Source organism: Rhinolophus ferrumequinum, chromosome 8 (genome assembly GCF_004115265.2).
Source record: "Rhinolophus ferrumequinum isolate MPI-CBG mRhiFer1 chromosome 8, mRhiFer1_v1.p, whole genome shotgun sequence".
Lineage (NCBI taxonomy): Eukaryota > Metazoa > Chordata > Mammalia > Chiroptera > Rhinolophidae > Rhinolophus > Rhinolophus ferrumequinum.
This window is the reverse complement of record NC_046291.1, coordinates 60,248,638-60,273,607: the sequence shown is the minus strand read 5'-3', so window position 1 is coordinate 60,273,607 and position 24,970 is coordinate 60,248,638. Positions and strand designations below refer to the sequence as shown.

General features: G+C 35.2%; 1 protein-coding gene across 2 annotated transcripts in view; it reads right to left on the bottom strand.

Moving 5' to 3' along the window:
- KCNH7 (potassium voltage-gated channel subfamily H member 7) overlaps positions 1–24,970 on the bottom strand; it is a 423,623-nt gene that overhangs the window by 105,394 nt on the left and 293,259 nt on the right. Inside the window, exons 4-7 of one of the 2 annotated variants that reach the window (XM_033112181.1) lie at positions 24,004–24,432; positions 19,461–19,481; positions 19,012–19,035; positions 11,219–11,433 (exon numbers count right to left, since the gene is read on the bottom strand). In XM_033112181.1, coding sequence (XP_032968072.1) covers positions 11,219–11,433; positions 19,012–19,035; positions 19,461–19,481; positions 24,004–24,432 — 689 coding nt within the window. The remainder of the gene's footprint in view (positions 1–11,218; positions 11,434–19,011; positions 19,036–19,460; positions 19,482–24,003; positions 24,433–24,970) is intronic. The other variant, XM_033112182.1, reaches the window with a different exon arrangement.

Genomic DNA, 24,970 nt, shown 5'->3' with positions numbered 1-24,970 from the left:
TATATTATTTTTAAATATGTATGCAGCATACATTGTTGCATTAATCAATTTCTACTTATATGTCTATAGCTACTTTTTATGTTTTCCTTATTACTGACAAAATTGCAGAATCAATTTATTTGCCTAGAGAAAGCTAGACAACATAATCCAGAATATCAAATATCAAAACTTTGTATTCAGTCATAGGCTCTTGAAAGTAAAAACCTTGACTTAGTATGTTTTTGTATCACCATTGTACATAATAGTTTGACAGACATTTAGTAAGCACTCACAAATACTGAATCCATAAGTATCCTGATCAATGTGCTTTACTCCAACTTGCATCATCCATTTATATTGTTTTTCATTTCAACTTGTCCGTATGGACATAGACGAAACCCAGTATATGGCAAAAATAATAGATGAGGATTTGTATTTTGCTAAACCTAGTTTGATGGTATTCTATAAATAGTAGTAAGACAACAGATACAAAACTAATGTCATATTAAATTGGAAGTGTTAAGAGGCAATTTTGAATACATATTGCATTTCAAATTTAATTTGGAATTTTGTAATTATTACTATTTTGGGTAGTTTAAGATGATCTGCACAGTTTTGTTGAGGTTTGCTTGATATTTATATTAGTTTGAGCAAAAAATGAAGTTTATGAAAACATTTAAATCATACTGTAGGAATGTGAATTTTGTTTTTTGTAACTTTAAGAATGAGAATCAATGAGGCTATAAAATAATTGTTGGAAAAAGTTTTAAATTAAGTGTAATTTTTAATTCATGACTGTGATACTGTGATTTATTATAAGAAATATACTCCTATATTTGTTGTTAGTCCTGTATTGCTGGAACAGAGTTCTTAAATCTTTGAAATTTCCTAAGTGACGAGAGAGATAAATGTGTCTTCTGTTATGCAAATGAGGTGACTTTTGGAAAGTTTCTAAATTTAAATGGAGTAAAGATGGGAGCTGGTTACCAAAGGAACCAACTATGTGATTAGAGGGGTAGTTCCACCTCTGGGTCGGGGGCAGGGAGAGGGGCTGGAGGTTAAATCCATCAATAATGGCCCAGAGTTAATCAATCATGCCTCCTTAATGAAGCCTCCCTTAAAAAAAAAAAAATGAAGGGGGTTCATAAAACTTCCAGGATGGTGAACCAGAACACTTCTACATGACGTTTCCAGGCCCAAACTCCATGGAGACAGAAGCTCCTTTGTTCAGGATCTCTTCCTTTGTATCTCTTCATTTGGCTATTGATTTGCATCCTTTAACATCCTTTGTAATAAATAGACAATCTAGTTAATAAATGGGTTTCCTGAGTTCTGTGACTTCCTCTAGCAAAATAATTGAACTGAAGGCAGGGTAATGGGAAACTCCAACTTACAACCATTCAGTCAGAAGCACAGAACAATCTGGACTTGCAATGGGTGTCTGAAGTGGGGGGCAGTCTTGTGGGACTGAAACCTTAACCTGTGGCATCTGATACTATCTGCAGGTAGATAATGTCAGAATTGTGTTGAGTTGCAGGCCATCCAGCTGGTGTCAGAATTGGAGTCAGAATTACAATGATATTGTTGAAAAGTATCGCTCTATTAGATTATACCACTTTGAATCTGTAGTTGTATGCAGAAGACATTTTTTTTTAATATTGTCATTGAAGGGAATTTAGGATGAAGTTTATTCAATTTTGGGGAAAATACAGAACTCGTTAGGAAATATTGTAGTATTACGCCTGAGATGATAAATATTTTTTAGCTTTATTAAGGTATAACATACAAAAATTGCACACATTCATAATTTTAAATATTAGATAATAAAATGAAATCAATGTCTCTATTCTAAATCAATCTCCATTTCTAAAGAAGTACTGAATTATAAATATTATCTTGGAGTTCTCTCAAAAGTAAGTATAAATTGAGAGTTATTGAATTATATAAAGAGATAACGAGAATATTTACAATGGACAAAGTTCATTGGAAAGTAATAGGCTATAATCTTTAAGCTCTTCTTTATGTCAGCAATCAATGTACTTTTGCTTTTCTTGCAACTGTGGCATGCCACCAACAAAAAGCAAAATCCTTCCATCCTAATCTAAAATCGGCATTAAAAAAAAAAAGATACAACCTTAAACAAGAGCTAATGCTGAAATGAAGCTCCCCTGTTAAGCATGGTTTTATTCAGCTTTTTGCAGTTTGAGGAGTTTTGGAGAAAATTGATCATATTCTCTTTTGGTTTTATTCAGCTTTTTGGAGTTTGAGGAGTTTTGGGGAAAACCTATAACATTCTCTTCCTATTTCTGTAGACTTACTTTTCTAATTAGTTACTACTAAGCTTTCAGAGTATGACATTTTGACATATAGCCAAATGTTACAGGAATGTCCAAATGCTATGTTAATTTCTGAGGGGACAGATAAAGAAACGGAACTGAATCAAAGAGAGAATCTATTTTAAAGATTACAAACTTCACATTTGGAGTCAGGTAACCTCAGTTTGAAGGCCACTTCACCATTTACTATATATGACCTGGGCAAGTTGCTTCGTCTTTTTCTAAGCTTGATCTCTCTTCTATAAAATGAAGATGATAACATTAACACCAACTCAGGACTGTTATGTGGATTAAAATCAATAATCCATTAAACCACTTAGCACAGAGACTGGCACTTAGTAAATGCTCAGTCAATGCCAGCTATTATTAAATCTATCATAATTCTATTTTCATGACAGTAATATACTTAAATGAATCCAAAACAATGGGAATCTATTTTGGCTTTAAAGCTCTATGTAGAGTTCAAGATTATATGGCATTTTAAATATTTATAAATTTTGTTCTTGTGACCTAAGTCTCTGTGATAACTGTCAAAACTAATTTTCTTGAGTACTTTCCTTAGTGAAGCTATAGGAAAGTATACTTGTGGACTAGTGGTAAATCTCTTTCTCATCCTCTCTTTTCCACATTGAAATTTCCTGTTCATTTAGCTGCTTCAAAAATCTTATTTTCTCATGAAGCCGATATGGGTTTCTGTTAAAATCACAAGGCATTCCTCTTCAGTAAAAAGTTATAAAGCTATTTGGTCATAATTTGACAAGTATTGAGTCAAAAAAAAATCAAACTACATTTAGTTTTTCATAATAAGACCTTGTAGCATTTATTACATGAACAGTTGTAAATGCTGTATTGCGTTTCTCCCAGTAGTTTATAACCCCGTGATTGCTGATACTGGGTTTTATACTTCGGTGTCCCTAGTACCTCCCAGCACTTCACGCTGCACTGTAACACCTATGTACTGTACTTGTCTGTCCTCTCACCTTTTGAAGGCAGATCATTTACCTTTTAGCATGAATGTGTACTCACTATGTGTGTGTGTGTGTGTGTGTGTGTGTGTGTGTGTGAGAGAGAGAGAGAGAGAGAGACAGAGAGAGAGAGAGAGAGAGAGTTAGTCTGAATTCCTATCTTCATTTTTGCAATGGAGCACAGTTGTCTGTTCTTCCTTAGAGAATGTCCTCCCCCACTGAGTTTTTCCAGTGTGGTCATCAGTCAGGGGGCTACACATCTTCCATCACGAGGATGAGCGCAGAACTGAGGTTGGCCAGTCGGAGCCCACTTTCTCAGGAATGACATGGACACTAGAGGAGAGAAGGCGGTTCTTTTTTTTTTTTTTTTTTTTTTTTTTTTTTTTTTTTTTAATATTTTTTTTTTATTTTTTTAATTTATTGGGGTGACAATTGTTAGTAGAATTACATAGATTTCAGTTGTGCAATTCTGAATCACATCATCCATAAATCACACTGTGTGTTCACCACCCAGAGACAGCTCCCCTTCCATCACCGTACATTTGATCCCCCTCACCCTCATCCCCCACCCCCCAACCCCCTTACGCTCTGGTAACCACCAAATTACGTTCCCCAGATTAATTTTCAAACCCCGTGGCCATCCTGTGGTCACCGACTGCCCTCCAATCCCCTCACCCTCCCCCCCACCCCCCACTCCCCCCGCCCATCTAGCAACCCTCAGTTTTTCCTCATTGTCTCCCAGTTTCTGATTAGTTCATTCACTTATTCTTTTCTTTAGAATCCGCAAATAAGTGAGATCATATGGAACTTATCTTTCTCTGTCTGACTTATTTCACTTAACATAATGTTCTCTAGATCCATCCATGTTGTTGCAAATGGTAAGATTTCTTTCTTCCTTATGGCTGCATAATACTCCATTGTATAAATGTACCACAGTTTCTTAATCCAATCATCTACCGATGGGCATTTTGGTTGTTTCCATGTCTTAGCTATTGTGTATAGTGCTGCAATAAACATAGGAGTGCATAGAGATTTTTGAATTGAAGTTCTGGATTTCTCCGGATAGATACCTAGGAGTGGAATTACTGGATCATAAGGTAGTTCCATTTTCAGAATTTTGAGATACCTCCATACTGTTTTCCATAGCGGCTGCACCAGTCTGCAATCCCACCAACAGTGCACAAGCGTTCCCTTTTCTCCACATCCGCGCCAGCACTTGTTGTTTGTTGATTTATTGATGATAGCCATTCTGACTGGGGTGAGGTGGTATCTCATTGTGGTTTTTATTTGCATTTCTCTGATGGTTAGTGAGGTTGAGCATTTCTTCATATGTCTGTTTGCCATCTGAATGTCCTTTTCAGAAAAATGTCTCTTCAAGTCCTCTGCCCATTTTTTAATTGGATCGTTTGTTTTTTTGGAGTTGGGTTGAGTAAGTTTTCCATAGATTTGTGATATTAATCCCTTATCAGATATATCACTGGCAAATATCTTTTCCCATTCAGTAGGATCCCTTCTTGTTTTATTGATGGTTTCCTTTGCTGTGAAAAAACTTTTTAGTTTGATATAATCCCACATGTTTATTCTTTCTCTTAGTTCCCTCGCGCGAGGGTGTATATCAGTAAAAATCTTACTCCGGGTAATGTCTGAGAAGTTTCTTCCTATATTTTCTTCTAGGTATTTTATGGTTTCAGACCTTACATTTAAGTCTTTAAGCCATTTTGAATTTATTTTTGTATATGGTGTAAGGAGGTGGTCCAACTTCATTTTTTTGCATGTGTCTGTCCAGGTTTCCCAGCACCATTTATTGAATAGACTGTCATTACTCCATCGTACATTCTTGCTTCCATTGTCGTAGATTAAATGGCCATATAGGCGTGGATTTATTTCTGGACTCTCTATTCTGTTCCATTGATCTATGTGTCTGTTTTTATGCCAGTACCATGCTGTTTTGATTACTGTAGCCTTGTAGTATAATTTGAAGTCAGGTATTGTTATACCTCCCACTTTGTTCTTATTTCTCAAGATTGCCTTTGCTATTCGGGGTCTTTTATGGTCCCATATAAATTTTAGGATTATATGTTCTATTTCTGTGAAAAACGACGTTGGCAGTTTGATAGGAATTGCATTGAATATGTATATTGCCTTAGGCAGTATGGACATTTTAATTATATTAATTCTTCCTATCCATGAACATGATATGTGTTTCCATCTATTTATATCTTCCTTCATTCCTTTCATCAGTGTCTTATAATTTTCTGAGTATAGATCTTTTACTTCTTTGGTTAAATTTATTCCCAGGTATTTTATAGTCTTTGGAGCGATTGTAAATGGGATTGTTTTTTTAATTTCTCCTTCTGATGTTTTATTATTGGTATATACAAATGCAACTGATTTCTGAATATTAATTTTGTATCCTGCCACTTTACTAAATTCATCTATCAGCTCTAATAGCTTCTTGGTGGAGTCTTTAGGGTTCTCTATATATAGTATCATATCATCTGCATACAATGATAACTTTACTTCCTCCTTACCAATCTGGATGCCTTTTATTTCTTTTTCTTGTCTGATTGCTGTGGCAAGAACTTCCAGAACTATGTTGAATAGAAGCGGAGATAATGGGCATCCTTGCCTTGTTCCTGATCTTAGGGGGAATGGTTTTAGCTTTTCCCCATTGAGTATGATGTTAGCTGTGGGTAAGAAGGCGGTTCTTATCCGATCACCAAGTGTGAGTATTCTGTGAGACAGGAGAGTCTGATGTCCTGGCTTTCATCAGGAGGGGAGCGGAGTGAAGTCAATACAGAAGAAAGCACGGCTCAAGGGGAAAGAATGTCATCAGCTGTTCAAACAAAGAATGAAGCCATGACCCAAGGCAGATCTGCCCTTTTACTTGTAGGTTATGTGAGCCAATAGGCTGTTCCTCTTCCTTTCATTTTTTGCTTAAGGTGGTTCCAGCTGGGCTTCTGTTTCATTCTGTTACAGCATTGACCGATACAGTCTCACATGACTGGCCAATAGCGCTTCGGAAACCACATTTTATAAACCGTTTTTGATACTCATATGTATCTAGGGAGAGTGATCTAATACTAAACTCGTTAAAGCAGAACATGACAACAAAACGATACCTTTTATCCTGAAAATTAGCATAACATTTGAACTGGAACTAGAACTAGCCTTAGGAATCATACAAAAGTGCAAAAGTCTGGCGGACATAGCCAAGAATTTGATTCTCAATGGAGAAGCACAACTGCATAATAAAAACAGACCTTTTGTTCTCCACCCAACTTTTCCTCTAATTCATTGTTTTCTCTTCACCATTGCACTGAATTTGGCAGAAATTGGCCAACCAAGGTCTTACCTCCCTGAGGTAGACCTTACTAGACATCAGTCTGTACTAGCTGGATTGTAGTTAAGATAGATAGATAAATAAATAAATAAATAAATAAATAAATAAATAAATCCATACCCTCTGAGAGTTATTTTCTATTTTTTCTAATGAATAGAGAAGGTCAGATGGACTATGACATAAAGAGATGATGCATTCCAGAAATCTGGCCTGCAAGAGCAGCCAATAAAAAGGGTTTTTGGACCTGAAACAACAGAAAGAATCGGAATCTAGACCAAAGGGAGAATTTAGAAGTCATGCATTTGCTTTAGGGATTTTTGACCCACAGATTTACTCTTGTTTAATTCTCTCCAGTACCATCAGTTGTCTATTTCTGGATCTTTTAGGATTCTTCTTATGTGTTGTGTGTTATGCTGTGCACTAGTGATACAAATCAAATACTTCATGCTTCACTCATTCATTGATACCCATAGTTCCCCAAGTGTGCCCCACTCCAGATACTAATTCCTAACCTCGGAAACTTCTCAAGCTCCAAAACTCATCTAAGTGTTTACATTTCCCAACCACTACCCTAAACTCCCAATATAGGCAATTGTTCTCCTCCCAGCACCTTATGCTCTCTGAGTGTACCTGTAGTGAAATACTTCATGCTGTACTGTAATGCCTATGTACTGTACTTGTCGGTCTCCCTCACTTCTTGAAGGCAGAAAATTTGCCTTTTAGCATGAATTCCCCAAACCTAGTACTGCACATGCTAGCTCTCAATAAATGCTTGTTGAGTGGATAAACAAATAGATGAATGCATAAATGAATGAATGACAACATGGTCCATACTCTGAAGAAGCTTAGTGTAGCTAGGGAGGCAAATAACTAATTGACGAATTAGTTATTAGCCAATGCATAATAAACTGCATATGGGAGAGAGCATAATGTGATCAGAGATCAATTGTTCCTTTCATTTATGCCTTATTTTTTTAAATTTATGTCTGCTCTATTGTTTGTGCTCAGAATTACAGTTAAAACTCTCTGTGGGATGATCTGTCAACAAAACCCTGATATCTTTTGAAGAAAGGATTACCACAAATGTGTTAAGGGAATAAAACAAATAAGAACATCAGATAAAGAAAATATAGCTGACTGCCTACAGCAAATACGTTGTGAATATCCAGACGAGGAGAATTTCCATGTCAGTCTAACAAAGGTAGTGATAAAGTCTCTCGGTTACTACTACATGTTTCCAGGGACAAGCGGACAAGTGATGTTATATGTTGTGAATATGGTAATTCCAGAGACAGCCATTATCAGGAAACTTCACAAACACTAAATGAGAAAATAGTTACAGGATCACCCTGCTTTCAAGTGCTTAAACAAAATTTCCAGAGGCTATGTCTGCAGGAGAAATTTCTCAATATTTGATCTCTACCTTTTTTGGTATGACATGTGGACAACTGGAAGACTTGTTACGAAAAGCTAAAGGAGGCACTAAAAAGAGGATAGAGTGTTCCTACAGATCCTCTTCTTTCTAGTTTCCTGTCTCAGCCTTTTTCCAGTCCCTCATCATTTCTGGCCAGAACCATAGCCAGACGTTTCAGTGTTCTATCTGTCTCCATAATCTCCTTCTGATCACTATATTTTTCACATTGAGAGAGAGAGAGAGAGAGAGAGAGAGAGAGAGAGAGAGAGAGAGAAAACAAGAAAGGAAAGTGGTCCTTTATAAAACAGAATCAATTCTAATCTTCTAATATCTTAAAAAGTTTTTTTTTTGCCTGCACCACATTTATCCAACTGAGGTACTCTGGAGACTGTGGGGAGGGGTACTTCATGATCTGGGTGAAGTATGAGAAGCTGTAGGAAAAGTATGGGGCTTTTCGTGGGACGCAGACTCCCTCGGTGGTAAGTAGTTTAGAACAATTTTTAAAACATTAAAATATTTACTATTTTAAATATTAGTTCCATAATATTATGGAGCTAAATATAAAAGTTACAGGGATTTAAAGAGAAAGCCTGAGACTCTAAAATAATACTTTTGATGACAGCTATTGCATTTTACTCAGACCCCCAAGGCACTTACATGAAAAAACGTAGAGAAGAACCATCTAGACAGGAAACTTTCAGCAGCTCCCCACCCGAAATAAGCCCCTGCCCAGCCTAGCCTCTCTCTGGCCAGGAAACCACTTGCTCTGATAAGATACATGGACTTTTGTGCCTCTACAACTTTGTTCTTCTTTTCCCTGCCTGGGGTTCTCACCTGTTCCCTTGTCCACTTGGCCAACTTCTCTTTCCCTCTTCCTTCCTCCCTCCCTCCCTCTCTTCCTTCCCTCTTTCCTTCTTTCCTTCCTTCCTTCCTTCCTTCCATAAATATTTCATAAACACTCTGCCAGGTGTCCTATAAGGCCCTGGTGATGTAAGGACAAAAGGATCCTGTAGAGATGGATGAGGAGGGCAGAGAGTGGTCATACAGGAACATTAATAAACAGAATAATGGCTGACATTAATTGCTATGTACTTAGTTAACACTGTTATGAACACTTTCCATACAGCATTCTATTTATGTTTTATATCAACACTGAGAAATAACTTTTGTCATCACTAAAACTTGCCTCAATGTCACACAATAAATGGTATTTGTCTCCAAGGCACACAGTGAATGACTTATCCAGAATTAAAACACAAGTGTATGTGACAACTAGTTATGTTCTTAAACATCACTTACTACCCAATTGAATAAGTAACCTTCTAGATCCAGTTTAAATGTCCCATCCTCTCTTTTTTTCCTCTGAAAATTCTCCCATTAAAGTATAATTACTTTTCCCCTAACCTGTGTTCCTGTATTCTTTATTAACATGATTTCATTGTGGCTATTTGTATAAATGTTTCCCTCTCACCAGGCTCAGAAAGACGGAGCATGTAGGTGCCACTTCTGATCCCTATGTGTGTCCCCATCTCTGGCAAAGTGGGCCTGTTGAACCTGGCAGGACAGGGTGGGCCCTATGGTGGACCAAGCGCATGACAGCTATGCAAAGATCACACTTGGCTGCCCATAGGCCTTCAGGTATGTTTTGTTTGGCCAAACAAACAAAACAACATTTTTGAATTAGTTTGCTGACATTTAGAAATTATGAGTTTATCATGAATTCTGAGTTTCCAGCTTCTTTTTAAAATTGGGAGATTTGGAAACATTGGTCAAGCATTCCTGCATGACCAGAATTGGTTAGAGCTAAGGGGCCGCCATCTACAGAGGGATCTGCACTCTGCAGTTGCCTGCAGTCCAACCCCATCCTGCTGTGTCGCCCTGACTCCTTTAGTCCCTTATGCTACTGCCAGGGCCCCAACCCTAATATCTGCAATCAGTCTTCTGTGCAATTTCTAAGATCTTTTAATTTCTACATACCCATATTATGGTTACTGTCTGCAAGTATTGGAGTTTTTAAGGTAAGAACAATTACAAGTAAAATTCAAAGCCATCAAAATGGTGCTAATACAGTAGACAATTCATTGACCACTGTTAAGCCCAGTTTACTAAGTTAAGAACAAAATGCCAAGGGTAGAAAGCTTCATTACTACATAAACGTCAAAATTTACATTAGAGTATGGCGTGTATAATTTCCCATTTCAAGTAAATAGAGAGTGCTCAGGTCTATTTACTGCTGACTTCTGGTCTTTACATAGCTATCAGCCCACACAGAAGAGGCTATTTACAAACGACTAAAGCATTGTTCTTAGTGATTGTAATTACAGAAAAATCTTATTAATGCAACATCTTCAATGCTTGGGATAGAGATTGGGGTCAAGTTGATCTTTGTGTTGTAACAGTGTATGAAAAGATTTGGTAAGCAAATTTACTAAGTAATTTGTGAAAAAAAAAAAAAAGCAAAAGAAACAACAACAACAAAAAAACCCCTGTTTACTTGATACAAATTTTAGAGTCATGAATTCCCAACAATGTAAGTGCATTGTAAGCAAAAGCTAGGTATTGCTTAGGTTGGTATTTTGATATAATAAGTACAAATCATTTTTCTCTATTCTTTAAAGCATGTCTTCTGCTAGGCAGTACCTTTTTATCCTGTTCAATATACAATATTTATTTGAAAACAATAAAATATTGTTACTGAGAAACATATTGTTTTACTCTGACTTTTCATCATCTCAGACAGTTCTTTTCCCCAAGTCCTCTGACTTATCTGACTCTACTTAGCAGAGTAAGTGCAACAAAGGAGGTTGCAGTTGAGAGTAAATACCAATTAGTCACCTAAAGCTTCAATAGACACATCCATTATAATAAAAAAGCACACTTTAATAATGCAAGAGTTGGCAACAAAACCATAAATGTTCAAACATGATGAATAGCAGGTTAACCACCTCTGTAACAAAGAGAACAACAATACCAAGCCCATTTTTGCTTAGTCTTATAATAGACAAGATCACAATCTATAGTTTTATTTATTTGTGAGAGTCACCCAATGTCTCAAGATATATTGGAGAGCAAATAAATGGCTTACCTCTCTTGAGAGTCATTCATAGGAAAAAGAATGCATTTTATGCTGCAGGATAGAACCTTACAAACAGTTGAAATTGATAATAAAATCGTGTCCTACCTGGGTAACTTTCTCTGTTACATTGTGTGTTCGATCTTTAACCTTGGGTGCAATAATGGTTTTATCAGAAGAAGGAGGGGAGGTATTCTTTTTTTCAGTTTTGACATCTGAAAAATTCAGAGTGAGCTGTGGAATCTTGTTGATGGTGCTGTATTTGTTGAGGTTTGAATCCGATGTGGATCCCAGGAGGCTTGACTTGATATGATTAAAAGGCCCTAAAAAAATTGGAAAATATTTGTAAAAGCAGTATCAGGAGAAATAGAAGGAGAAAGAGATGGTCTTGAATGACCTGCTAGCGATCCATGACCAATGTGACCCTGATTCAGGTGTGACTACATTTGGCTAGATGACACCTGGAGTCAGGGTTTAGGGTCACCATCGGCCACATGGAACGGCACGTGAGTATCCAGAGAGTAGATGGTGGCTTTAGCTATTATTGCACATTTTTCAAATCTCTGGAATAGAAGAAAAATCTCCACCCTCTATTATTGGCCAAATTCTACCTTAAAAGTTTCCAAAGAATTTATTTTTATAATCCAGGGATTATTCAAGGAAGGACTTGCCTATTGTTAAACCCATGCTGGTCATCGAATTTCTGACCCTGCTATCTATCCTGTTCCAATTTCTATTATTCTCCTCTGTGACATGAAATGTGACAAGCCAGATGGGTTCTTCATATGTTTCTATTACCTCTACGAAATGTTTTGCAGAGCTTCCAGGAGAGTTAAGCCGAGATGGAGGAATTTCAGATAAGACTGAGAAGGGCAAATCTTTTTTTTTTTTTTTTTTTTTTTTTTTGCGTGTGTGTGTGTGTGTGGACTCGATTGAAAACTCTAGGATCCTCTGTGGGATTTTAAAATCTTTGCCTTCTTTTTCTTTTTTCTTTCATTTAGATTTGACTGACCATTTTTTGAGGGGAAAAACAAAATAAAACATATCAATGGAATGCTTTGGCAAACATAATTTACAATTGAAGTGACCATAGCTAGGTAATAGGACATATCTGGGGTTGGTAGTTCCTTGTGTTCCCGTTTTTAACCATGTTGTTCATTAGATCCTCAGAACTTATTCATCTTATGGCTGGAAGTTTGTATCCTTTATCAGACCCTCCCTGGTCACATCTGACATTCCTTTCCTGCAGATAATTTGGCAAGGTGCTAGGACTCCGCCCCTCCAACCCCAACCCCCACTTATTAAGAAAAAGTACAGTAACCAGCTACATCTTTTGCTACACCTATTGTCTGGTGCTTATGGAGAGTCAGAAAATGCACCTGAGTTTCTTGTGTAATCGCTAATGCTACTTTTACTATTACATAGTTCTTAAAAATTGGCATCAGGAAGAGTTTTAGAAAAATCCTGAGCCCACAAGTATTACGCAGCCATTATCTTTCTGCCTCAGAGAGTCCTTGAAACATACAAACTTTGTGAATGAACTTGCTAACCAACACATTTTGCCTTTTATTTTTCCTTGTTCAGAATGAAACTAACACAGTTTAGGAATAAAACGTGTACTTTATATACCAAGTGAAGTATAGAGAGTTGAAATTAGATTTATAGATTGTATATTTTGGAGCACAATAATCTATCTATTCAGATCAAACATAATGCTAAGACAAAATTACGCATCATTTACTTCCTAGTTACATTGGAGAAAAATCACACTGTATTTGTTTAAAAAGCTTATATTTGATTATTATAAAAGTTTAAAGTGATTTTAAGATAATTTTTATCTATGTAGCAAATATTGTGTTCCTTGAGGTGGATTTCTATTTAGTCCCTGAGTTTTATCCATGATGACGGCCAAGTCCACCTAGGTAATAACTGTCATTGAGCTCTCTGTATATTTATTGCCCAGTATGTTCTCATTGGCACATAGATTCTCACTCTTTTCTGTTTACATGACAAGGACAGAAGAGCCAAAAGTGGCACCACATTAATCTAGACTTCAGCTCAGACTCTGACCCCACTCTCCAGGTCTTTGTAGAAGTCCCCGCCTCACACCACTAATTTATTATTGGAAAGTATCCTCAATAGTGTTTCCTTTTTTTCTATCATTCTATGGCTACATCCCAGGCCTATATCTCAATATTTAAAATTTCAAAATATTTTAGGACTTCAGATTTCTTGATATTGTCTTTTCCCCAACTCTAATGTCATATTTTCACTTAGGTAATTTGACTGCTTACAGAGAGACTGACAAGAGATTATAGAAGGTTGAGCTTAGGTATAAAATTAAATTGTATTTAAAACCCATTAGACCATTTTTTCAATACTATGTCTCTATCATCCTTCTATATGTTGGATTTCTATAGCAGATTGCCTACAAAAATTATTTTATACCTGGGTAAAACATGGATCATCTATGATGTTAAGGCAGAAAGCAACTTTGAAATATACTTTGATTATCCTTGTGACCAGTTCCAATAAACTCCATTGGATTGGCTGCACTGATAAGCAAGTGGTCTCAACTATGACGGTACTTCACCCGAGAGGCATTTGTGGGGCATTTTTATTTGTCAAAACGATGGGAGGTAGCTATAGTCTCACCTTGAAAAATTGTTCCATATGTCCCAATGGGCATTCATGTTTATAATAATCTGTTTATAATGATCTGAGCCTCAAACCTAACTGGTTCACATATAAAGAGTATAGTGTACTTTGAGGATGATTTTAATACACATTGAGCATTCCAGAGCTACAACTACAATGTAGAGGGCAAGCTTTTACACTGTTTTATTCAGAACTTTACCATGATTTTCCAAAATGTTCAGCATTTTGGAAAATCCTATTACCTGGAGCTACACTCCTTTTGGAATTTGTTGCCAATACAAAATTTCAGACTTGAGGTATAATCTGTCTTTGTAGTGGTCATGTGCAAATGTATAAATGACGAGATTTGAATCTTTCTTTTTTTTAAATGTTAGAACTGAATATTGTTAAATTTGCAGAGAATTATAGGAATCACACTACAAATCATTATTTCATATTATTGTTCTATATATGTAAAGTGACATGTGATACAATGAAATCTAGGTGGTAAAAATTAAACATTTGAAATGATTTGTCTTGGGGTTGCCTGTTCATTTCCAATAGCACCCTAATAACTCCCTAGACATCTGCTACTTCTCCAGAATATCTTGATGGCCATTTCTTTCAATCCATCTTCTAGCTCCCATTGTTTAGGAAGGCATATGGCCTGCAAGGTCTTTTTTAAGTGTTAGGGATGAATATATGTCCTGACATTTACTTGGATTTCTTTCTTCTGTGCAATTCATTACTATTGCATGTTATCACATAAGGAATCATTTAACGCAAGGGCCAGCTCATTTGTGAGAATATTATACTTCCTCATTCTCTCCCCACCTTATCTTGGTATATTATTCATAATTCCATTTTCGTTTCAGCTATTTTTAAAATTCATATATAAATAAGTCCAATATGTTACTATTTATTCCAATAGTGGTTTTTATTTTGTTATAAAATAAAACCTTCAGACTCCTTCATTTGATTCAGCTCTGTCATTTTATTCAGTATTTATGTGAACTGTTTAATCATGTCTTCAATGCACTTAAAGTCAATTTTTTTTCTCATGTCTAATTATTGTATTATGTCTTCTAGTATAGTCACATTTGAAGATCAACATATTGAGAGAAATATCATGTGATTATAAACCATTTTCCTTCTATCTCTCTTTTATATTATAGTTAAGAAATCATGTTCCTCTTTTAGAAGTAAGTTAAATTATCTCTGAATTTAGTTTCAAGATAATAAAATGAATATAACAAATCTTTGTTGAAACAAGGGCACATTAAGTCTGATAGAGTTGAGAAACCATCATTCAGTACATGTCTTACTCACGTTTGGTCTCACAATATACAACTTCATCACAGTCTGTATTTTAGCTTCTCTTACTGGTGGAAAACATTTCTAAACTCGTACTCTATTCTTTTTTCTTTTTTTTTTTTTTAAGCTGCTAGTGTTGGAGATTTAATCTAGGTTTTCTTTTGAATCTATATATTTTAAGAATTCAGAAGAACTTAAAATATTACTTAAAATAATTCATGCATGCTCCTTAGATAAGATGTTTACAATCTATTTTATCCTGTATAACAAAGATCATTATGCTCTTTTCCATTGATTTTGAAGATGTTTATATGCAAAAGTCTGCTCAGAGTCCGCGAGATGATCAGTGTTGGCGTAGGTTCTTCTAAAACCTGTCAAAATGCTAGTGAAAAAAATTCCCAGCACTATAATTAAGATGGGTATTAGCAATATCCTTATTTTACCAAGTGTAAACTGAAGCAGACAGAATATGAGGTCAAAAGGGAATAAGATTCAAGGACTAGAAATCAGAATACAGGTTTTCCTACCTCCCAGGTCTATATTCAGAGAGGCCTTGGTTGAGGATTTAAAGGTGAAAGGCAGCCTCCCTGAGAGTGGTCATGAACAGATGGGATTTAGGATTCTAATGAAAGAAAGGAGAATAACCTGAAAAACAAAGTTAAATCAATTTAAAGAAAATAAATGGGCAGAAATAAAGGGAAATGTTAGATTCAATAGAAAAGAAAGTAAACCTCAGAAGTATATTGGAGGACTTGATGTTCTTTGGAAAAACATTTGCAAAATGGATGACCAGATTAAATTTCCCAATGTAATCGGGGGAGATGGAAAACAGGTGACCAAAAAAAACTAAACCAACAGCTGTATAAAGCTGTAATACATCACAAGTGTCCAATTAAATATAAAGTAGGCCGGGTTCCAGCTACAAAGAAATACCCTGCATTTAGAGATTAAGCTAGAGGCTAAAGCAACAACTGGGAAGAATTTTAGATTAAAGATATTTAAAATTTTTATAATTTACGTGTAAATTTACCATGAGTTTCAAGATACTAAAGGAGAATATATTCTCTTTCAGAGAATGGTGCTGGAAATATAGCTAATGAACATCTGATAATATATTTTTTAAAATAATGCTACTTTTGTTTAAAGACCATTGTTCTCGAGGGCCAAAAGGGACAAGAGAGATGGAAATAAAACATATTACAGTTGTTTTCAAATCATCAGGTGTTTATACAATATTTCTTAGGGCCCTGAGTTTATTCTGCTAAAGTTTTATAAAACCTAAATCACTGAAGTGACTTAACATTAAAGAAAATGCAAGTGTTTTGTTTAGTAATTGGATTTCATAGAAGAACACTGTCAATACGGGCTTATTTTAACGCTAGAAAGATGAGAAGTAATTGTCAAATTATTTGTAGTCAATATCCATATTGTCTGTTCAGGACATGACATATAATTTACAGAAAAAGTCACCATTGAAAATCAATTTGCAAATTCTTATAAGATCACAAATACTCAGTCATGGCCAATGTAGCTTCTGAGAAACAGTTGTGTCAAATCAATCGATTTTCTTTGTGAGTCTGACACTTTAGCGGCTAGAGAGAAGGTAATAGCTGTAATAAATCTTGAGAGTAGTTTTGTTTCTGACTCATATCTCAGGTTCTTAGACAAGTTAGAAACTGAACATACCATTGTCAGTAGGATGCAGGGTTACTTGGGATAATGCGGAGGTAAAAGCAAGAGAGGGGTAAAATTACAGTGATGACTAATTTACTAAGTAGGGTAAGGGATTAATTTTTATTAATGACTTGGACCATAGAATAGAAAAACTACTAAGTTTGAGGTGAAAATCAATTCATGAGTGATTAAGGTAGGATTAGGTTTATTACATATTGGTGAAATTGTTAAAAAATATGATATACACACAAATACACAGCATATGCAATTTATTCAAATTACCTTTTTCACGCTTTGATAATGGGTTGTACATTATGATCTCTGAAGTCTTATTTTAAAGAGTCAGAGTGCTATGGGAATTTATTAAAGGAAAATTTATTAAAGGGATCCTGAGGAAGAAGCTTACATGGAAATTATCCTGTTTAGAAGAAAAGAGTGAGTATCAATTTGCTGTTTTTATATTGCGCTGTTACATCAAGATTAGACATAGCCTAAGCTAGTATCTCTGCCCACCTCAGGATAGATGAAGGGGCGTAAACTACCTTTCAGCAAGAAGGATTTAGGTTAGCTCTGTGTAACAGGCAGTAAAACACATTTCCCAAGAAAGTTAAAAAAAGGGCTCCACTGGAGATAAAGATGCCTCTACAACCAGTGCAAGGGATTTAGACGACATCTTTGCCTGAGGGGAATAATCCAGATGATCTTGAAAACCTTCCAAAAGCTTTCCTAAATTATTTATTTTATTTTGGTAAAGAAAAAATGTTTGATTGAGTTAGAAATTGAAAACAAAACAAAACAAGCAAAAAACTATGCATTTATACACAAAGAAGTGTAGAAATTTGTCTTTTATTTTTCAAATTTTTAATGTAAATGTGGTTTAGAAATAAAGCCAAAATTTTTTTAAAAGCACAGTTAATGTATTGTCCTATATCTAGTTAGTATATTAATTGCTCTGTGAAAATCTTAAGGAGCCAGACACGTAAATATTTTTTAATAGTTTTCAAACCAGAGCCTGAACAAATAATGAAGATGTCGGAGGGCATAGGCACATGATATTTTTATTAAATTTGGACAAGTTTTATTCAATTTGGGAGTTTAACTTCATAAAATATTAGTATGTGAAAACTTTCTACAATGGTTTAGAGTTTCCTATTTCCAAATTATGAGTTTTATTATTCATTTTTGTTCAAAGACTATTGCTATTTAAATAGTCTTGAGGTTGAGGAAAAGGGGTTAGAGTTTAAATGGCTTAGTTTATGAGAAAAAATAAAATTATTCTAGTTTGAATGGCAACTATGTGAACTACTGATTTGGAAGATAAGCAAGCTTAATTTTCTACTTGTTGAGAAAAATTAGATTCATTTCTCACCTCATTTAAAAGATTGCTGGAAAATTGATGTCTAATAATCTACTGCTAATTGTTAAATGCTAAAGCCAGTCATATTTCACAGAGGCAACTTGGTGATAGCTGTCTGTATTCTGTTTCTTTATGTTATGTTCTGAATTACATCTACTCAAATCACCACCCACAGCTGATACTAATTTGCTTCCTTTTAAAAATCTCAGTGGACAGGCCAACGATAAAATAATCATGGACATGAAATCCCATCCCACTATTGGAGGTCACCTGCATAGACCCTTTTGGAAGTGCTTACGAAATACAATTGGGATGGGAAGAAGTTGCCACAATTTCCCTTATTTTCAAATTATGCTGGGCTGCTCACAGAAAACATCTTTACATTCTAGTGCTATTAATTCATAATGTCACCAACTCTGAAGTAATTAGAGAAATAATTGAGAAATCAATATACAAAACTTCACAGTGATTGGAGTAGCAGTGACATAGGAAAGAGGCCAAAACAGTGAATTCTAAGTAATGATGGTTACTGGTGGAGACGTGTTCATGCAACACACATGCACAAGATGAGTCTTTGTCACCATATGCATACCCACAGCAGCATGCATGGCCTATGTTAAAAGACTAAACCCCAAAAGTTTTTCATTTGATGAAAATATATAATTATTATATTCTGTGATTCCTTGTATCTACTACGACATAGTAGAAAAACTGAAGTGAATTTCAAATTTTTAGCCAAATCCAGACTTATCTAGAGGTATTACCCAGTTAAACAATGCCCTACAGTAGCTGTAGGTCATGCCAGTGATTTCAGACTAATATAGGACACAATTAAAAATGATTGGAATGTAATATAGAAAAATAGAAAATGACTATCATGCATGTACAGTTTACTACTACAGTAAGCTTAAAACCATACCCCCTGCCATCCAGGAACGTGAAACTAGTTTTAAGGAAACAAAAGAGGAACAAGTGAAGTGATGCTGTCAGATAGCAATTTCCTTATTTTATTTAATCTTGTACTCAAAAATAATAATTTTTGGCTGAAATAGGCTTATGTGTCTCTTTCACGTTGGAATATATTTAGCTTGATATTTGTATATTTCCAAATGATTTAAATATTTAGGAAGTATTCATTGTCAACCTAGGCTAATACTTGCAGGAAAAAGTTCATAATTATTTTGGTGACATGATCGAGAAAGTAAAAATGTCTCCAACAAAGTCAAGCCATGATGTCTCCACCAGGCACCTGGACTAGTTAAGGGCAGCATGATGTGGCATTGAACAGGGCATACAGCAGGCAAGTTAACATGCCAAGTAAAGGGGCACTTTGAGCATCAGATGATGAAATTTGAGTTTGTACGTTACCTTTGACATTGCGACCATTGTCTGTTTTGAGCACATAAAGATGAAAAAAGAGAGAAATGTAAAAAGAAGACTAAAATTATATTATATACAGCGAATTACTCTGTAAAAACAATCAGAGAAAACAGGATGTAATGATTGAAAATTTGAAATTGATAACATTTTGTACTATTCAACCAAGTAAAATGCATACGCTAAGAAATATCTGCTATCATAAGCATTCATGTTCAAATATGTGAAACATTTATCTCACTTAATTTAAAAGGATTTCAAGATACATATTTTATAATTATGACAGTCTGGAGAAAGACATCCCAGACTGCAGTTGTGATAAAAACTTTCAAACTTTTCAGAAGCCAAACTTAGAGTTGCTTCAACCATCACTTCCAAAGAGACGACACAACATTTTGCATATTGAGTGATGTTTTTAGTATAATTTCATCTAATATGTTAAAAAGAAAAAATGTTTCTAAGGCAATGCTTTACCTTATAAACCAAATTGCATTATTAATCAAAAATTTATTAAGTGCCCCTCCCATAAATGTTCTTCAATGTATATTTTGAAAATACCAAATTGTACTCAAAGAGTCATTCTTAGGCAAAAATAATTGTAAGAGATCACTGAAACATTTGACTATTTAAAGGTAATATAAGATTTTAAAATTTATGCTGTTACAATGCATGCACAGTATGATACCTATAATATTTAGGAAATTTATTTATATTAAAATGGGCTGTTTTCAAATCTCAAACCAGAGTGTTTTCAGATTTATTTTGAGATTAGTAATCTGGCTCTCTGTTACATACTTGCTACCAACAAAATATGCATTTCTAGTTTTGAAACAAACAAGCTTTTAAGTGAAGTCACATCAAAACCATTCAAATATATCCAAGATTTGAAAAATCTGTTCAACATTTGTGACATATCTTCTAATACTGTGCATATTTAAAATCTGGGATATATCATAACTGTTTCAAAGCTTACAATTGAAGCAATTTCAATAGTGTGGTATATTGAATTGCTGGCGTAGACATTGCCTTGGACAGAGATACACAAATAAAACTGTGACTTTAGATGACAACTCTACAGTCTTTGAGGGACCATAAAAAGCAAATAGGGATAGTGGAAGAGAACTAGATTACACTGAATTAATTATCCCCATTCAAAATGGAGCCCAAAAATCATTAGTAAAGTGACAAGTGCTTTCAAGTAGTTAAAAATTCTAATTTTACTCACCAAAACAGGAAATTATATATTAAAAATTATAAATTAAAAAAAAAAAACTGACCAAGAGTTACATTATACGGTGACTGCTGCCTGGACATTCTAAGGCAGAGTTTGTGGTGTGTGTGCTGGTGCCAGCTAAATCTGTTTGTTATTCCTCCATGACAGTATAAGTGCAGAAATTAGAGTAGTCATTTAGAGTCTTGTAGCAGTTTGACAGAGTAATGTTACATCTTTCAATCTAATAATCAAACAATTGGTGTTTATATTTTGTATGTCTATTTTTTAAATTTCATTTTTCTAGCAGTGCATTTTGATTGTGTTTCCAAATGTATTGGTCCATGATGAACTAGATAGAAAATTCTGGTCCTTCACCACAAAGGGTTTCAGAAGTACAGTTCTAAGGTACTTGATAAAGTAGATTAAATGGAAGGATAAGGTAAAATATTGTACACTAATATATTTACAAATTACTTAAAGTTCTGTAAAGATAGCCCATATAGGAGGACATTTCTTTTCTTGAAATAGGAGACAAAAAGATGAATTCAAAATCTGGTCCATGTGGGGTTAACCTATAAACCAGTTATATAGATTTATAAAATTAAAACCAGTTTTAAAAGTTTTCCATCTTCCCTCACAAGTGGCTCAGTTTCTAAAATATATCAAATATATATCCTTAGGAAGTATAGTTTCTTCCATGCTAATCAGTGATTTTGTAGCTAAAATTATTCTAAAGCTGAAGTACAAAATGCCCTCTGAATTTATCAATCAATAACCAGACTTTAACTGAAACATCTGCAAGAAAATGATAAATTTTTGAAAATAACATAACTTGGGTGTCGGAAGAAAACTGAAGGAGATCTCAAAGCCTCACGTCCATATATAGAATTCATACCAAGAAACCCAAAATTATTAAATCATCTTTTCTCATAATTGTATCAGTGAATGGAGAAGACATAAAATTGAATACAATAAAGTTAAATCGTGAAATCTGATCTAATTGACTCAGCACCACTGTCAAATCACAGGCTACGTCTATGTCTGAATAATGCATTGATTATGTATCATTTAATATTCAAAGTTATTGTTTCTCAATGTCATTATACTGTAACTCAGGTTCTAGATAATAAGGACAATCTTGGAAAAGTCAGTATAATTCTGAAAGATGACTACACTAACTGGATTAACTAACTAAAATATATACTCATCATTTACATTACCATGCTGAATTTATTGTTGTTTAGCCATTAGATCCATTACTCACAGATAAAATTTTAGAGCTATGTTCATTGAGGAGATATTGAGCATGCCATTACTATATGGTATAGGATCTTCGATGATTATGCAGATTGAAAATCCTGGATTTGATTTTTCTTTCTCTTGTTGACCTTTGGATTTCTGATTAAAATGGCTATGCTAATTGCTCTCTTACCAAATACAGTTTCTCAAACCTATCTTATAGAAAACTGTCCCTTCTGCTGCTGTGATATTGATTTTTCTCTCTTTGAATTTTTTGGGGCCAATTCATTTTCTTTCACCTCTTGTGCCCTCTCTACTTTGCTGTGACCTTTAAATAAAGATTCCCCAGATGACTCAATCCTAATATTTTGGTTTACATTTTAGAGCGTTGTGGAGCCAGTAACTCATTATTTCCTGATGTGTGCAATTTTGGAACATATTTCACAAACATGGTCCTCTGGATTTTACACCAACATTTATTGAGTTCCAGCCATGAAACAGGTAATTGTTCTGGATACTAAGGCCACAGAGCTAATTATGCCACAGCTCCCGTGCTGGAGGAGCTCCTAGCAACATAATAATTTGCTTGCATATCTAACAGGAATGACAGACAGACATATAATGTAGGATGTATTCAATGCTATAATATTCGTAAACACTATTTTGCACACTCAGGTATAAAAAATCATTTAATTTCTCTGGTTTGGGAAGGGGAAATGGGTTCTTATGGGTATGAGTAGAAATGTAAGGAGGGGCAAAATTAGGAAGAATATTCCTGGCAGAACAAAGTCATGAGGCCAGAAAAATGCATGATACATCTTTGGAAAAAGGCAATAAGCTTCATGCAGTTTAAGACTAGAGTAGATACGAGAGGAGGGAAAGACGAGAAATCAGGGTTGAAAAAATCAGGTTGAAATCACTGTGACTAGTTGGTGAAGTGCCCAGTACCCTACACTTAGGAGCCCTGCAATCAGTTATGTTTTAAAAGGAAAATGATAACAGCAGCAGTAACCTGGGGGATGATGGGCCATTGCACGAATGAATACCACAAAAAGGACAGTGAAACTCTCAGGAACCCAAATATATAGGATTCAGAAAAGTGGAACTGATGCATTTATGCAATAGGAACTCTAAATCTCACACCCACTGGGGCAAGTTTAGTGACTCAACAGACCCTTCCTACAGTGAGGTTTTTATGGAGCAGGCGTAGGGAAGAAAAGCACTGCAAAAGATTGTGGACTCTGGAGACAGGCAATCCTGGGTTTGAAGGTTAGCTCTGTCACTATATAAAATTGGGCCAGTTATTTATTTAGCATATCTATACCTCATATCAGTTTCCTCATCTATAAAATGGGACTTAATAATTGTCCCTACTTCATAAAGTTGTGATGAGGATGAATGTGTGTCAAGCAGTTACATTTCTTCTCACATAGTAAATACTAACAAATGTTATCCATTATTGCGTTAATGATGAATGAGAAATGAATTCTGACTTTGCTTTACAAGTTGGTTTTGGTTGAGATCAAGACTTTCAGGGTTTTTGTTTGTTTGCTTGTTTTTTTTTGTCCCCTGAAACTTTCCTCTTTCCCCTCCCTGCCCCTAATCAGCTTAGAGGTTTCTGATCACTCAGTATGTATGTTTCCTACAGCTCTTCCTTTGGAAAGATTTGGTCAATAAAATAGTCCTGTGATGGCACACCACTGTTTCTGCCCAGGGCTTGACTGTTTGATAAATGCAGCAAAATTAATTATGCTTGCGATGACAGTACCATGACGTAAGCACATCTTATATTATGCATTAATTCATTAACACTCCATTAAGTAGGTAGATAATGGTTATCATACTATTTCAGAAACACAGATAAAGAGGCCAGAAGAAACCAAATTATTCACTAGGTTTCAAAGAGGAAATCAGGAACAACTCTGAATGTAGGACTCATATTTTTAGTAACTTGTACTCACATTTCTTCCCTGAGAGCATATGGATTAATGTTGAAATTAAAAATAATATAGAAATTACTGTTCATTACCCATTAATTTATTTTCCATATTTTTTAAAAAAAGCAAAAAAACTCACACATACCTTCACTGGCATGTCTGTCTCTAAATATATTCTTGGGGTGGACACTGAACCCTTCTATATCATGCACTGACGATGCCCTCCGTATACTACAAATGCTTTCCTTCGATCTGGAATGAGTCAGCTGGGAACTTGACTGCAGCATGTCAGGGTAGAGTAGGTCCCATTGCCTTTTGGGAGAGGAATGGTCAAGAGGTCCAGATATATTCACCAAGGGAGAACATTGGCTGGGCTGTATCAAGGCTTTTGTATCATCTGCTTCAGAGGGACTGCAGCTTTCTTTTGTAGGAGACTTGAAGTGCTTCATGGCTACTGAATCATCACTCTGTTTAGATGAGTCAATTATGACCACATCAGGATCTTCTTGTGGTAAGGACTGCTTTCTGTAAGTGAGAACTCTCAGACCAGGGAACTTGAACCCAAAAAGTTTCCCTACAAGTAGAGACACAAAAGAGCATGATTACAAGACAAAGGATGTATCCCTTAAAACAAACCAACAACCAAACATTGTTGGCCCATATGCAAATACCATGCAAAAAGAGTTATTAATCAATACTATTAATTTACAGTTGGAATGAGGGATATTGTAAAAAACTTCCCTGAATCCAATATGAATTATTATATAAGTAGTAAGAAAATAGTAAAATAAATTTACCATGTTTCTGATGATTAGATACACTCCAGGGACAAGAAATCATTATTTGAATGACATGAAATTGTTTTAATAAATCAAAAACATATATTCACTATCCATCCATTCTTTAAGGGAATTTAAAGGGTAGGGCACAGTTAAGAAAGGAAAAGAGAGTGGGGCACTGTATGTAAAAGGGGCAGATACAGGAAATGTTATAGTGTATGGGTCTGGGTGGTGGGTGTTATTATATTGAAAGTAAGAGGGAACGGAATGAGGTGGCGGGAAGGAGTTAGCCTGACATAGCTACAAGGTTTTTATTGGATAATATCGTGAGTC